Source organism: Triturus cristatus, chromosome 3_1, assembly GCF_964204655.1.
Source record: "Triturus cristatus chromosome 3_1, aTriCri1.1, whole genome shotgun sequence".
In the NCBI taxonomy this organism is placed as follows: Eukaryota; Metazoa; Chordata; class Amphibia; order Caudata; family Salamandridae; genus Triturus; species Triturus cristatus.
In genome coordinates, this window is record NC_140583.1 from 684378175 (window position 1) to 684394083 (window position 15909).

General features: G+C 45.4%; 1 protein-coding gene across 1 annotated transcript in view; it reads left to right on the top strand.

Moving 5' to 3' along the window:
- TESMIN (testis expressed metallothionein like protein) overlaps positions 1 to 15909 on the top strand; it is a 1510092-nt gene that overhangs the window by 245937 nt on the left and 1248246 nt on the right. The window contains exon 6 of the mRNA XM_085644767.1: positions 15709 to 15829. Coding sequence (XP_085500893.1) covers positions 15709 to 15829 — 121 coding nt within the window. The remainder of the gene's footprint in view (positions 1 to 15708; positions 15830 to 15909) is intronic.

Consider the following 15909-nt stretch of genomic DNA (forward strand, 5'->3'; position numbering starts at 1 on the left):
GAGGTTTAACCCTCTCTGTGTAGTTTAGAATGTATGTTCTTCCAAAATTCAGGAAACCTAGAATCGACTGTAAGTTCTTCAGCGTCTTTGGAGGTTGGAGCAGCGCACACTTTTCTAAAAAGTTGGCTGCCAGACTTTTGCCTTCACTGAAAAGTTCATATTCTAGGAAATGGACGTTGAGATGGGCAATTCTGGACTTTTTAAAGTTGAATTTGTAACCCTCAGAGGCGAAGCCCAATATAATGGTGTTCACCCTGTTCAAGTGTCTGTCCAGGTCATCGTCTGTCAGATATATATCATCGACATATGACAATGCCTCGTCATCATGAATTTGCAGTAACTCTGTTACTCTTGCTGAGAATAACCCCGGGCTGTTCTTGAACCCCTGTGGGAGGGAGTCGACAAAATTGACGCTGGGTCCCCATTATTGAGAAAGCTGTCAAATTCCTACTTTCAGGTGCTATGTTTTGACAAAAGAAACAGTTAGAAATATCTAATGTGGTTTTATATTTTTTACGCACAATGTTATTCATTAATGCTGTACTAATATTTTACAACAAGAGTTTAGGTGTCTGTAATCCAAAACTAGACAATATGTATTGTCTGGTTTGGAAACAGGAAACAAAGGATTGTTCATTGGCGAGGTGCATGTTTCAATCACCCCTTGGTATTCAAGTTGATCTAAGATCTCCCTGACTTGTTTTTTTAGCTTCTTGCTTAACTGGGTACTGCCTTTGTGCAGTTGGTTGATTGATTTTTTAACTGGATTTTGTGGTGAGGTGAGTCCTCATCCCATCCTACATGATTCTTATATAATGCTGGGGCTTGGGCCACTGCCCCTTTCCTGGCATAAGTATATTTTAAATGTATTGGAACATCGTTGGAGATGGCTGGCATAATGATGTCTTCGCCATGTAGGCACTCCCTGGCAAATTCTGGTGGCCAGTCTTGTTCAGCTAGAAGTATATCATAACCCCTTGAAAGATGCTGCCAAAAGAATGCTTTCCCTTTTCTTGGTATGTCTCCCTCCATCCGTAGTGTTATTTCATATAACCTTTGTGGAGAACTAACCCTGGTGTCTGCAGTTTCAACTTGAATGTCCTCATTCATCGCCACTGTCTCCAGAAGCCCCTTCAGGTTCTGGCGAGCTACTGTAACTTGTGCTGCACTGTCCAACATTGTCTGAGCCCACTCTCCGTTTTTGAGTTGCGTTCTCAGAATCCTCGGCATGTCTGATCTTCAGACCTGCTACCTTCTTCTTGGAGAATTGAGGTTTTTGTTTGTTTTTCTGAACGTGTTGATCGTCTTTGGACTTCACGCGTTCTTCTTTGTTCTCTGACCATCCTCTTCTTTCGGATGTCTGTGATGATATCTGAAAGGTACGAGAGGAACGTGTATCAATATCTTGATATCTGTCAGGTTTTCTCAAATGATCCCTATTCCTGAGGTTGTACCTCCTTTCAGAGGGCTATTTTTGAGGAGACCTACCGTGGGATTGAGAATGCTTCTCTTTGGAATGCTGTTTGGTATTTTCTCACTTCTTTTTAGAAGAGGTAGGAGTGTTTTTAGGAAAGACCTTATCAGGACTTTCAGACAGTTGTGGTTTAACTGGTTTCTCCCCCAAACTGTCTCTGCCTAATTCTTCATAGGATTTTTCAATTATTCTGGCTAGTTCTTGTGGTGTTACATAAAAATTCCCTTAATTTCTGGCGGATTGCCACTGATGCTGCTTCTCCTTTAATATTAGATAATATTATCCTGGTCGAAATTTTTCAGTAACTTCATACCTAAATTCAGAGCAGGCTCTGCCCCGTATTCGTTTTGAATTTGTTTCAGGACATCAGGTATTACTGCCATGGACGGAACACCATGTGTTTTTGTGTAGATTGCAGCAAAGACTGTGCCCCAAGTGGTGCAGTCTTCCAGATGTGGTGTGATCCCCATCGGTAAACAGATTGTTAGAATTCTGTGTTTCTCATAAGGGCTAGTATTAGGAAATACTGCTTCGATTTGAGTCATTCTTTGAGCTATCCAGGATGGAATTTGTTCATGTTTTGTGGGCATTTTACCCATGACTGTGTGTAAGGTCTGTGGAGTGATGTTTAGTGTATTCCCCAGATGAGCGGCTGGATTTTGAATTGTTAATGGTGGTTGGACTGTGAAAGTCCGCATGACATACTGAACCAATTGTCTATACATTTTGATTAGCTCCTTGAGTTGAGCTAGTAATTCTACATCTGACATTTCTTCAATGTCTGGATGATGTGTGTAGCCAAGTAAAATCAGCCATGTTGCTCCTGGTCTACCTAGTGGACCAAGCCTGGTAATGTGATTGTAATGTTTTAGGGCACCTTTAAAACAGAGCCCATGCTCCTAGTATGTGAGTGAAATTTCAATATCCTCGAAAGGAATATTTTCCTCAGGTGGATCATCTTCTTTATAGAAGTGAAACAAGTGTGTTACTGGATTTAATTCTGGGAATCCTGTCCATGAATATAATACCTCTGTCTGGTGAGATTCATGTGCCTCTATCACAAAAACTGCTCTACCACCTCTTTGTGTTAGGCCACGTTTTATAAGTCTTAGAGTGATGGCTCTTCTTAAATTTGGATGGATGACTATAGCATCCTCGTCGGTTTCTTGAAAACCTGTACGATTAAAAGTTGCTGTGACTTGGTCAGCCACAGCTCCACCAGTATCGGTGTTTGTGCCGTTTTTGGTCATTGTTTAATGAAAGTTTCAGAGCAAGTTTCAAGGGAACAAAGATAAGGTGCACAATATTTTGCAACACTGTATCCTTCAACGTTGAACAAACCAAACAGCTAATACATTGGATTTTTGTCCTACTCAGCTATGGCGAATATTATCCCTACCCACTCCAGACGTCTTATGGAGTATTATGAGTAGGAATCTCTGAGAAAAGCACGACTGAGTTACTTCAGTATCTAGCGTTGAATTAGTGCCTTACCAAACGTTGGGCGCCATGTAGTGTAGTTCCTATATCCCTGATTGGCTCTGAGCATTGGAATAATATACACTATAGATTTGACATAGGACTGAGGTCAGTATGTCTCTATCGACTACATTAAACTTAATTACTTGTGTGTGCCAGCTAACTCAGAGGTCACTAGAACCTTCTCGAATATACAAGAAGGGATTAGTTTCTGACAACCGCATAAACATGACAACTTTGTTTCCCTTAGAGTCGGAACAATCTCAGAACCGTGGAAACAATAGATAACAGTTTCACTCAGTCAATCGTGCATCCGTCGTTTCTACTGAGTTGCACAGAAATAGAGAGATGGGCTTTTCAATAAGAAAAGGGTTTATTGAACAGTCTTATTTCTCATGCAAGAGATATGAACTGCTACAATCGTAAGACAGGCTGCGAAGTACAATATGTACAGAGTTAGCAGTAAGATAAAATAATACTGCAATAGCATGGTTTGTAGCTATGACATATATTTATAAAATACATACATAAATAACACAGGCTAAAATGTGAATACTCATCTGGTGCTTCTAAATAATTCTACCCCAGTGTACCTAACCGAAGTGTAGTACGAGGTAAGAAGTGGTGCTGTTTTCTATAGTAGAGCTAGCTATAGCTATAGTTTTAGTTTTGCCAAGAGTTGCCAAAAGTTTCTCTAAGTTCTAGTCGGCTCCATACCTTTGAATGTGCGAGGTTGGAATCTCTTTCTGGGACTCGATATCTAACACCCCGCAAGGGGAGTCAGAAACAGTGCATCAGGCTGGAACTCGATTTCCTTCCGAACTTGCCGTGGTGAACCGCAAGTAGGCAGTCGAGCTGGACCGTACCGGAACCGTGGTTTGCCAGGGCAAGTGCAGGTATATTTATACCTTGAAGGTGTTTAGGAATGCTTGTATTGACGTAAAAGTCGGGCATCGGAACGTCATGAATGAACTCCTAAGGAATAGATATTCATGCATATTAAATGAGTTCCTGCAGAAATCAATATCCAAGCAAGGGAAATTCCTAAAGGTTAAAGAGTCTGGTTTTCCAAGAACTCGTTGTGACATGGATGGACGGATGTAGGAGACCATGCCTGTATTTGGTTAGCATGGACAATGCCTAAATAAGGACTAGATTTTCTATGCCTAAATAAGGGCAATATGAATTGTACCTATATAAGGACATAAATCGGGAAACCTATATACGGAATCTAAATCTACACACAACAAACTCTTATCACCACTACCAACACTTTTGTTACTCTGTGTCATCAAAAACCCCATTATCAGCATCATCATAACTACCAGCATTGCTATGACCATCACTACAACTGCCACTATCAATACCACTGTTACCACCACCAGTACCACCATCACCACTACTGCCCATAGATACTGAAAGTAAGGGTATGTAAGAGCATTGTGTGTTTGACAGTGTTATGTGAGTTTAAGAGACAGCATGATGTGGGCATGTGTGAGAGACATTGTGTTTAACAGCAATAAAAGTCTATTCATATTGGCTTTTCCAATGCTTGTTTGATAAATTGTTTCAAAGTACAACAATGAGCAGTCGATTCTTTCTAGGAGAGAATCATTTTCCAGTCCTCCTTTTGAAGATTGAACTTAAGAGACGGTTTCATTAAAAAGTGCATGCACACTTGGATCTGGTGGAATCCAAGATAGCCTTGATGTGTGCAGATACTTAAGATTCAACTACTCATCAGTGTATAGGCAAGTGATATTTTTTTATTTACCATTCGGCTCTTGATTGTTGCCTCAAACTTGTTCAGTCTATTTTAGCCTTTATGGCTCACCTTTCAAATTCAGGAATGTTTGATGAACCTTATAACCACCATTTCCCAGCTACTGCTTCATAGGATGAGAGATTTTAGAAATAATTCAGTAAAGGGTCTCCAATGTACAGAGGTACAAGAGGGGACTACATGAGCCAGGTGGCCAGTTACCCTGTTTTCTTAGCTGAATTTTCTATGCTTCAGACTTCTATTCTTGCTGGATCTGAGATTATGGTCTTCAGAGGGAGGCTGAGTACCTGGACTCAGGAGTTGGCCATTCAGGTTCTTTAGTTTTGGTTTTCACAACCCCCTCAGACTGCACTGTTGTGAAACATGTGAGATATTTTTTGTTGTGTGGTGATGTACACTAGTTCACTCGAATAGCATTTGAAAATCTATTATATATTTAAAACGATGATTCACTTAAGAGATATTTTGATGACTAAATTGCATTTACACACCAATTCAAAATCCGACTCCTTCATATCATGTGAACTTGTTCCTTTCCTCCTTAGTTCACAAATCATTTGCATTAATGGAATCTGGGGACATTGACCTTTTTCCACAGAAAACATCTTTTTTGGTTTGCAAATTCATCTACAAAGAATATTGGTAAACGTCATGCTGTTTCCTCAAGTAGCCGTACTAAGTCTGTCAAAGTAGTACAAGGGACCAGGGGCTTTGAGGCAAGAGTTTACTCGTCTTTCTGTTTTTCAACCAGTAGTATTCAAAAGATTGGTACCCATTAATGAAATTTGCAAGGTGGTTACTTAGGCTTCTTTGCGTGGGCTCTTAAATCACTATTCACTGAACGTATCTTCCGGTACAGAAGATAAGTCTGGCACATTCTGTTTCCCCTCCTGGAATTGTGGAGTAGTGGAGTAGTGGAACCCGTTCTCTTATATTTGAGAAGGATAGAGAGCGACCAAGACAGGTTAAGGGAACACTATCTAAGTGCTGATTCGGGTAATCTTGGTTCTCCTCAATCTTTTGCTGTGTTACTGCCCTAAGTGGCAGAATATGGGAGCAGTTGATCATGCATTCGTTTAGTTTGGGACTGGGGTGTGAGGGTTGGGGTGCTCTCATCAGGTCCATGAACAGACTTTTAAAGAGACGTCCAGGCTTGTGAGAAGACTTCTATTGTGCTGGCTGTGGTGCAGCCATTTTCAACCAAACAGTAGTGTAGATAAAGAACCAGGACTAAATCTTTTCGCCCATAGTCCAAATGTCATATCTCAGAAAAGAGTTTAATTGTTTCCACAATGGACAATATGTTTTGGCTGATCGAGCGCGTTATATTTAGTAGATCACCCGTTTCTTATGGTCGCCGCAGAGTTTTTCAGAATAGCTTCTAAAAAAGGCGGAACAATGGCCCATCAGCTGTGGGAGATTAGCCGAAAGATAGTGTAGAAGATCGATTTTAAAGGCTGTTTTCAATAGAAAGCATATGTTTACTGAAACATAGTATAGTGAAAATTGGATTTTAATAATATTTACTAGTTTATCTTCTGTTGCATCGTGAGAGTTGTTTGTCAGAATATTGTGGATGTTAATATAAAGAATACCTTGGCCATAAAATTATTTACCAAAATATCAAATAGTATACGTCTATCTATCTATCTATCTATCTATCTATCTATCTATCTATCTATCTATCTATCTATCTATCTATCTATCTATCTATCTATCTATCTATCTATCTATCTATCTATCTATGAGAAGTTGGCCTGATGTATGATGTCACTAGTTATAGTGTACACCTTATATCAGTCCAAATACCCTTATGGTGATTGGTTGTAAAGTCAACCTTATAGACCAGCTATCCTAGTGGTAGCATGGACAAGAGCAGTCTTAGGCTAAACTCTGAATGGCATGTGAAGCCAGCTGTGATACCATATATAATCCCTTGAATACCAAATGAAAGGACACCACAACAGATATATATATAAAATAAAGTGTATTTATTCTAAGCAAACCCTCAGCACTTTTTATGAGATTAGAGGTAAGTACAACACAGTCTTATTTAAGCATACATTAAGTCACACAGGTAAGTAATACAGTTAGGCCCTAGGGGCCACGCAAACCATATACTAAGTAAGTGGTATAAGGACCACTGTCACGGAATTAGAGTAGGCCTAGGCCTAGGGAATTGCTGGGGCTACACTGCACTAGCAACAGTTAGGAAGTGGGAGGCCCACGGGATTCGTATGCAGAGTGGAAACACTCACGCGTAATGCGTAAAAGTCACTAGCAATAGTACAGTTTAGAAATAGATAGATTTAGGACACTTCCGGAGTAGCTAGGAAGTTGAGACTTGAAACTTAGACACTAGGATAGTCACTATCCTGATGAGCACCGGAGTACCCAAGTTACCTAGCCCACAGGCTGCGGGTGCATAGGGTTGAAGTTGCGTCGGGTTTCGTCGTCGACTCCTATGGATGCCTGAAGAAAGATGCTGACAGGCAGTCAGTGAAGAGTGTCCGGTGGATCCCAAGGCTGGGATCAAGAAGAGAAGAGACCTGCAAGCAGAGGGGACAGAGTCAAGGTCACTAGTCAGTGACCACGTGGAACCAGGAAGGAACCAGACGATGTCGTGAAGAGTTGCAGGTGAAGGTGAAGCTTGTCGCTGCAGCCAGGAGGACCAGGAAGCGTCGAGGACGACCAGGACCAGGAGGCGAGCTGTCCCACGAAGGCTCTTGCTGTCGGCGGCGTCGAAGTTGGATTAGGACTCACCAAGCCTTGGCAAGCGGAACCCACGAAGAACGGAGGACTTGCTTCTGGTGCAGACCAGGAAGGTCTGGAGTGCTTCTTCTTTGCAGAGAAGCGGGAGCCAGTCTGGAGGAGCCAAACCAGCGCAGAAGATTTCAGGGTGCGTCGTCACAAAGGCCACTAGCCAGCAGCAAGCAACCGGACAGACGCGGCAAGCAGGAAAATGCTGAAGGGCCCCACGCAGGACTCGTTGAGTGTGGGGGGCTGGTCTTCGGTGCAGATGGTGCTTGGGGGTGGGGCTTCTCAATCCCCGGTGCACAACTTCGAGGGTACCTCAGAAGCTGCGCTTTAAGTTACTAGCCACTTTTTCCAGGTAGCCGGTCCCACGTCGCTCGTCGCCTCCACGGATCTCAGCTCTGCTGCAGATGTGGATGAGGGTCGGAGAAGTCTGAGAGTCAAGGCTCTGGTCGGGCTCTGCAGTCGGTTCCTCGTGGAACGTTCACAAAGCAAAGGGTAGTCTCTTGATGGTGCCTGTTTGCACAGGGTAGCCACTCCTTGGCCACAAGGGAGATTCTTCAGTCTTCTTCTTTCGTCGAATGTCGAAGGTCCAGAGTTTCTGTTCAAGATTGCAGGTTCAGGATAATCTAAAGTCTTGAGGCCCAACTCCCACTCTTATACTAATCTGGGGGGCTGGGATACCTGCTAGGTCACGCCTTATGGGTGGGACCTGGGAGGGGGTGGTTACACCCACTTCCCTTTGTCCAGTTTCGCGCCAGAGCTGGGGCTGGAGTGCCCCAGCACCGGTTTGAACTGGACTATGCAAGGAACACCTTGTGTGCCCCAGGCATGTCTCATTCCTTTCAGCCCACCCTGCCCCAATACACTAAAGGCTGTCTGGGGAGGTGCTAGCACCTCCCCAAGCAGGAAACCTATTGTCCAGGCCTCCCTGGCTGGGATCACTCCCAGCTGCAGGAGGTCAGACTTGTGTCGTGGCAGCAGCATCCATTTTGTGATGCTGAGGCTTTGGTCAGAGGTTACACAGCAAAGTAGGATTTTAACATGTCTCTCCCTCTAGAAGGGAGGAATAATATCCTCATCACCAGAAATGGTATGGGGGTATTATTCCAAAGTGTTAGACACCTTACACGACATGTTTTGATACAGCCCAACCATAGTTACCATAACCGTTTAAGATTATAAGGCACTTTAAGAGTATATGGTAGGCTATATCATAGAACAGCTATAAGGACATGGTTCCGAAAGCTGCAGACAGGCTCAGCTCATGCTAGAGCACCATCTCACATGTTACCAAGCACTCTGCCTCCAGGATTGTTAAGGCCTGCCATAGGAGTGACTGATAGGTACACATGTGTCTATATATAAGGTAGATATAGATATACTATATCTAAGCAAGGGAAGATTACATGACCTTGCCCCAGCTGAGTGATCAGCCAGTTGTGTCTGATTGGAAGGCCAGACCAGGGGTGGCATAATACATGCTGCAGCCCCTGGGAGGCCTAGGCTACACCTATGCCCTGGGTACCTAGGGTACACTGTACAGGGTCCAATAAGGTGATCCTTACCAATTGGTTATGTACCTAGGGTACATGGAGTCCATTTTAAGGAGAGAGCAGACAGCCTGAGACCCTGAATGGCAGGATCTCAGGCCAACTAAGTCGAAACACCAGCTAGACACTAGGCAAAAAGTTGGGGGTAACCATAGTCAGATATCCACCTTCCTACACAACCCCCCCAAACAAAAGGAGATAAGGCTGGCCTTGACAAGGTAAGCCTCTATTGCCTGAGTGGCCATATAAGGAAGAACCAGCACTGGCATGGTTACCCCCTGTCTCATGGTCCACTAAGCAATCCCTCATCCTAAAGATATCATAGGGTCTCCACCATAGGGAATCTCTACCTTTGGTGTGTCTTTGCAAAGTAAAAGGCTGGTGTTGAGATGGAGTACTGAAGTGAGTGTCCTCAAAGTGAGGCCTCAGCTTCCTCCAATCATCCTCCACCATGGATGCCTTTCTTTCTCTAACTGAGTTGCACTGTGCTCTCAGGGTCAGCCTCTGGCTACCTAAAGCTGGAGGCTGGGTCCCTTTTGTGGGCTTACTGGAGGGACAGGTCAGGTTTGGGGCCCTAGGGTCCCATGTTTGCCTGTGCCCAACAGAATCCCTCTGGGGGAGGTCCCTAACTACCTGTGAAGGGGATCCCTCAGGAATGTTTTTACCCATCACCTGGCTAGGGCTACTAGCCAGGCAATCCTCATTCTTTTGATGGGGGGGTCTTGTGGACAGGGGCCCTCTTGGGGTCCACTGGCCTCCCTGACCTCTGCAGCCCTGGGCTGACTGAGGCAGGGTAGAGAGAGGCAGGCTACCTGCACCAGACTGGGTCCCACCTTGGAAGGGGCCACTGACATCAGAGGCTCTGCCAGGCCAGGCCTGGCTACCTCTGGGGCAGTTCCTTCACAAGGGGTGAGGTCAGATCCCTGAGGAGGCTGACCTTTTCCTAATGTCTGGGGAGAGGGAGACTTTTCTTCCTCCCCACTACTCTCTGTTTGTGTGGAGTGATCCATAGTTTCAGGCTTCACTACACCTATGTCAGTCTGAGTATGGGCTGAGACCATTACAGCCTTGCCAACCTTTTCAGGAAGGCACTCAGTTTGTGTTTGAGCTGTGACTGTCACAGCTCTGCCAGTCCCTACAGGGAAGTCGGTCTGTGCCTGGGCTGTGGCTACCACTGCCCTTCCAACCTCTTCAGGGAGGAAAGCTACTTGGACAGGGGTTGTGACTGGTACAACCCCACTACCCTTTTTGGAAAGGCCTACCATTTTAGAATGGGTGTCTTGTTCAACTCCAGCCCAAGCTGAGAGTTCTAAGTCATTCCCCAGTAAGCAGTCCACAGGCAAGGTTGGAGACACCGCCACCCTTTTAGGGCCAGTGACACCTCCCCAGCTGAGACATACCTCTGCCATGGGATGACTGTTCTGTTTGCCATCAATGTTAGTTACCTGGTATGAGAAACCAGGCAAAAGCTGCTCAGAGGGAACTAGCCTATGGGCCACCATAGTGATGCTAGCTCCAGTGTCTCTGTAGGCCTCAGCTTTTCTACCATTGATGTAGGGTTCCTGTCTGTACCCACCCAAAGTGTTGGGACAGGCAGTGAAGTTGGCAAACCCCATGCCACCATCACATACAAGAGTAGCTGCTGCAGGGGAATTGGCTAAGCCAGGATCCCCCTGTGTTCCCCAAGAAAACCCAACCAAATTTTTGGGGGCACTCCCACCACCTGGGGGATTACTGCTGACAGTAATAGGTGGTGTGACAGGAGTAGTTGGAGGAACAGTTTTGTTTTTAGCCTGTGGACAACTGCTGTCAGTTTTCCAATGCCCAGGAGTTTTACACACATGGCAGTAAGGCTTTTTAACTGTGGTAGAGGAGGGAGCTTGGGACCCACCACCCTGTGTGGAGTTTTGGGGCCCTGAGGAAGATTTCTCTTTTGCTTTATCCCCACCCTTCTCTTGAGGCTTGGTGGTATCTTTCTTTTGGTCACCACCCTGATTTTTAGGCCTAATCCTGGTCCTGACCCATTTATCTGCCCTCTTTCCCAATTCTTGGGGAGAGGTCAAATCTGAGTCTACCAGGTGTTGATGGAGAAGCTGGTTCTGACAATTATTAAGGATCTGCTCCCTCATAATCAAGTTGTACAATCCTGTATAGTCCTGCACCTTGCTGCCATTTAACCAACCTTCCAAAGCCTTAGTGGCACAATCCACAAAATCAGACCAGTCCTGTGTCTGTGTCTTCTGGGTGTCTCTGAACAACAACCTATATTGCTCAGTGGTTAAGCCAAACCCATCTATCAGAGCACTCTTCAGGACTTTGTAATTGTTTGCATCCTCATCACTGACTGTGAGGAGCTTGTCTCTACCTTTGTCAGAAAAGGAGAGCCACAAGATAGCTGCCCACTGACTTTGGGGTACCTGCTGTACTTTGCAGGCCCTCTCCAAAGCAGTCATCCACTTGTGGATGTCATCCCCATTCTGATATGGGGGGACTATCTTGCTTAGGTTTCTATGGTCATAAGACCTATCCCTATCTCTAGGAATGTTGCTGCCACCAGTGGGTTCTGACCCACACAAATTTTGCTCTCTAGCCAGAGCAAGCTTCTCCTTGGCAAGGGCAAGTTCTTCCCTCTGAATCCTCAGATTAGCTTCCCTCATTCTGGCTTCATGCTCCTTTCTCTCAGGTGAAGTCATTCCCCTGTGAGAGGAAGCATTAGAGATGCTAGAGACATGGGAGTGGATGGATTCCCTTGAAGGGGATCTGTCCCTCCTGCTTCTCTGTGAAAGCCTACTTGGTGGTCTGTATGGGGGGACCCCATGCAAACTCCCATGTAAGCTTAGGTTAGCCTGGCTAAGTCTTCCTACTTGGCCCTGGCTGTCTACCTCTTCCTCTGAAGTCCCATCTGACTCATCTGTGGTGGGTAGACCCTTATCTACAGCTATGGCACCATCCCTGGCAGCTCTTTCAGCATCATAGGCCTCCAGAAGCTCCACTAGCTGTCTAAGGGTAGGGTTGGAACCCTGTTTTATTCCTCTGGAGGTACACAAATGTCTCATCTCCTGGAATGTTAAGGTATCATACCTAGAGGGGGTCTTCTGCAGACCTGCCCCTCCTGAGAGAGCATCTACTTGATCTCCTCCCAGAGGCATGATCTAGTGAGGGTGTGGTGTGTGCACCTACCTACACTAGTTGTTTCTACTAAACCTCTCTAGTAGTTGTAGTCAGGGTGTGTTACTCCCTTCAACCTACAACTACTAAGTCCAGTATGACTTAAGTATTATAAACTATGTTATATGTACCTAGACAATATCTGTGTGATCTTTCAATTTAGTATCTCAAGATTACAATGGTATTACAACAGCAAGCTCAGATCCCAACCGCTGCTCACCAATGTGAGAAGTTGGCCTGATGTATGATGTCACTAGTTATAGTGTACACCTTATATCAGTCCAAATACCCTTATGGTGATTGGTTGTAAAGTCAACCTTATAGACCAGCTATCCTAGTGGTAGCATGGACAAGAGCAGTCTTAGGCTAAACTCTGAATGGCATGTGAAGCCAGCTGTGATACCATATATAATCCCTTGAATACCAAATGAAAGGACACCACAACAGATATATATATAAAATAAAGGGTATTTATTCTAAGCAAACCCTCAGCACTCTTTATGAGATTAGAGGTAAGTACAACACAGTCTTATTTAAGCATACATTAAGTGACACAGGTAAGTAATACAGTTAGGCCCTATACTAAGTAAGTGGTATAAGGGCCACTGTCACGGAATTAGAGTAGGCCTAGGCCTAGGCAATCGCTGGGGCTACACTGCACTAGCAACAGTTAGGAAGTGGGAGGCCCACGGGATTCGTATGCAGAGTGGAAACACTCACGCGTAATGCGTAAAAGTCACTAGCAATAGTACAGTTTAGAAATAGATAGATTTAGGACACTTCCGGAGTAGCTAGGAAGTTGAGACTTGAAACTTAGACACTAGGATAGTCACTATCCTGATGAGCACCGGAGTACCCAAGTTACCTAGCCCACAGGCTGCGGGTGCATAGGGTTGAAGTTGCGTCGGGTTTCGTCGTCGACTCCTATGGATGCCTGAAGAAAGATGCTGACAGGCAGTCAGTGAAGAGTGTCCGGTGGATCCCAAGGCTGGGATCAAGAAGAGAAGAGACCTGCAAGCAGAGGGGACAGAGTCAAGGTCACTAGTCAGTGACCACGTGGAACCAGGAAGGAACCAGACGATGTCGTGAAGAGTTGCAGGTGAAGGTGAAGCTTGTCGCTGCAGCCAGGAGGACCAGGAAGCGTCGAGGACGACCAGGACCAGGAGGCGAGCTGTCCCACGAAGGCTCTTGCTGTCGGCGGCGTCGAAGTTGGACTAGGACTCACCAAGCCTTGGCAAGCGGAACCCACGAAGAACGGAGGACTTGCTTCTGGTGCAGACCAGGAAGGTCTGGGGTGCTTCTTCTTTGCAGAGAAGCGGGAGCCAGTCTGGAGGAGCCAAACCAGCGCAGAAGATTTCAGGGTGCGTCGTCACAAAGGCCACTAGCCAGCGGCAAGCAACCGGACAGACGCGGCAAGCAGGAAAATGCTGAAGGGCCCCACGCAGGACTCGTTGAGTGTGGGGGGCTGGTCTTCGGTGCAGATGGTGCTTGGGGGTGGGGCTTCTCAATCCCCGGTGCTCAACTTCGAGGGTACCTCAGAAGCTGCGCTTTAAGTTACTAGCCACTTTTTCCAGGTAGCCGGTCCCACGTCGCTCGTCGCCTCCACGGATCTCAGCTCTGCTGCAGATGTGGATGAGGGTCGGAGAAGTCTGAGAGTCAAGGCTCTGGTCGGGCTCTGCAGTCGGTTCCTCGTGGAACGTTCACAAAGCAAAGGGTAGTCTCTTGATGGTGCCTGTTTGCACAGGGTAGCCACTCCTTGGCCACAAGGGAGATTCTTCAGTCTTCTTCTTTCGTCGAATGTCGAAGGTCCAGAGTTTCTGTTCAAGATTGCAGGTTCAGGATAATCTAAAGTCTTGAGGCCCAACTCCCACTCTTATACTAATCTGGGGGGCTGGGATACCTGCTAGGTCACGCCTTATGGGTGGGACCTGGGAGGGGGTGGTTACACCCACTTCCCTTTGTCCAGTTTCGCGCCAGAGCTGGGGCTGGAGTGCCCCAGCACCGGTTTGAACTGGACTATGCAAGGAACACCTTGTGTGCCCCAGGCATGTCTCATTCCTTTCAGCCCACCCTGCCCCAATACACTAAAGGCTGTCTGGGGAGGTGCTAGCACCTCCCCAAGCAGGAAACCTATTGTCCAGGCCTCCCTGGCTGGGATCACTCCCAGCTGCAGGAGGTCAGACTTGTGTCGTGGCAGCAGCATCCATTTTGTGATGCTGAGGCTTTGGTCAGAGGATACACAGCAAAGTAGGATTTTAACATGTCTCTCCCTCTAGAAGGGAGGAATAATATCCTCATCACCAGAAATGGTATGGGGGTATTATTCCAAAGTGTTAGACACCTTACACGACATGTTTTGATACAGCCCAACCATAGTTACCATAACCGTTTAAGATTATAAGGCACTTTAAGAGTATATGGTAGGCTATATCATAGAACAGCTATAAGGACATGGTTCCGAAAGCTGCAGACAGGCTCAGCTCATGCTAGAGCACCATCTCACATGTTACCAAGCACTCTGCCTCCAGGATTGTTAAGGCCTGCCATAGGAGTGACTGATAGGTACACATGTGTCTATATATAAGGTAGATATAGATATACTATATCTAAGCAAGGGGTGATTACACGACCTTGCCCCAGCTGAGTGATCAGCCAGTTGTGTCTGATTGGAAGGCCAGACCAGGGGTGGCATAATACATGCTGCAGCCCCTGGGAGGCCTAGGGTACACCTATGCCCTGGGTACCTAGGGTACACTGTACAGGGTCCAATAAGGTGATCCTTACCAATTGGTTATGTACCTAGGGTACATGGAGTCCATTTTAAGGAGAGAGCAGACAGCCTGAGACCCTGAATGGCAGGATCTCAGGCCAACTAAGTCGAAAAACCAGCTAGACACTAGGCAAAAAGTTGGGGGTAACCATAGTCAGATATCCACCTTCCTACACTATCTATCTATCTATCTATCTATCTATCTATCTATCTATCTATCTATCTATCTATCTGTCTGTCTGTCTGTCTGTCTGTCTGTCTGTCTGTCTGTCTGTCTGTCTGTCTATCTATCTATCTATCTATCTATCTATCTATCTATCTATCTATCTGTCTGTCTGTCTGTCTGTCTGTCTGTCTGTCTGTCTGTCTGTCTGTCTGTCTGTCTGTCTGTCTGTCTGTCAATCTATTTAGTAAACCTATACTTACCTCTGTATACTTACCTTAGCCATATTTAGAGAGTTGATATGTTGTGTTTTTTGTGAATGCAATTAATATTATTAATGTCTGGGCTTTCGAAAGTCTTTACGTCTTTTTGGAGGAATGGTCGTTATGATGATTCACTAATGCTCCAGTGTCTTATAGAAAAATAAGAATGATCCCCTACGGCAAAGGAAATTCCTTATTCCTTATGCCTTATTCCTTATTCTTTATTCCTTATTCCGTATGCTGTGTTTAAAATACATACTTTTAAACTACTTTTAAACTAATTGCCTTTGTCTTGTTTCAGGTACTGCGACAATTAGTGACTCCAGTATCCCGTTTAAATAATTTTATTTGTTATGATCAGTGGAGAGATGGCGTTATTAATGGGCCTGTACAATCACCGGATTTGCCTGCTTCTTCTGAAGGTAAATATAGAACATAAATGGCTACACTATGGCATTACTAGGTATGATAGCTAGACCTCGATGCAATATGTGTACATTAC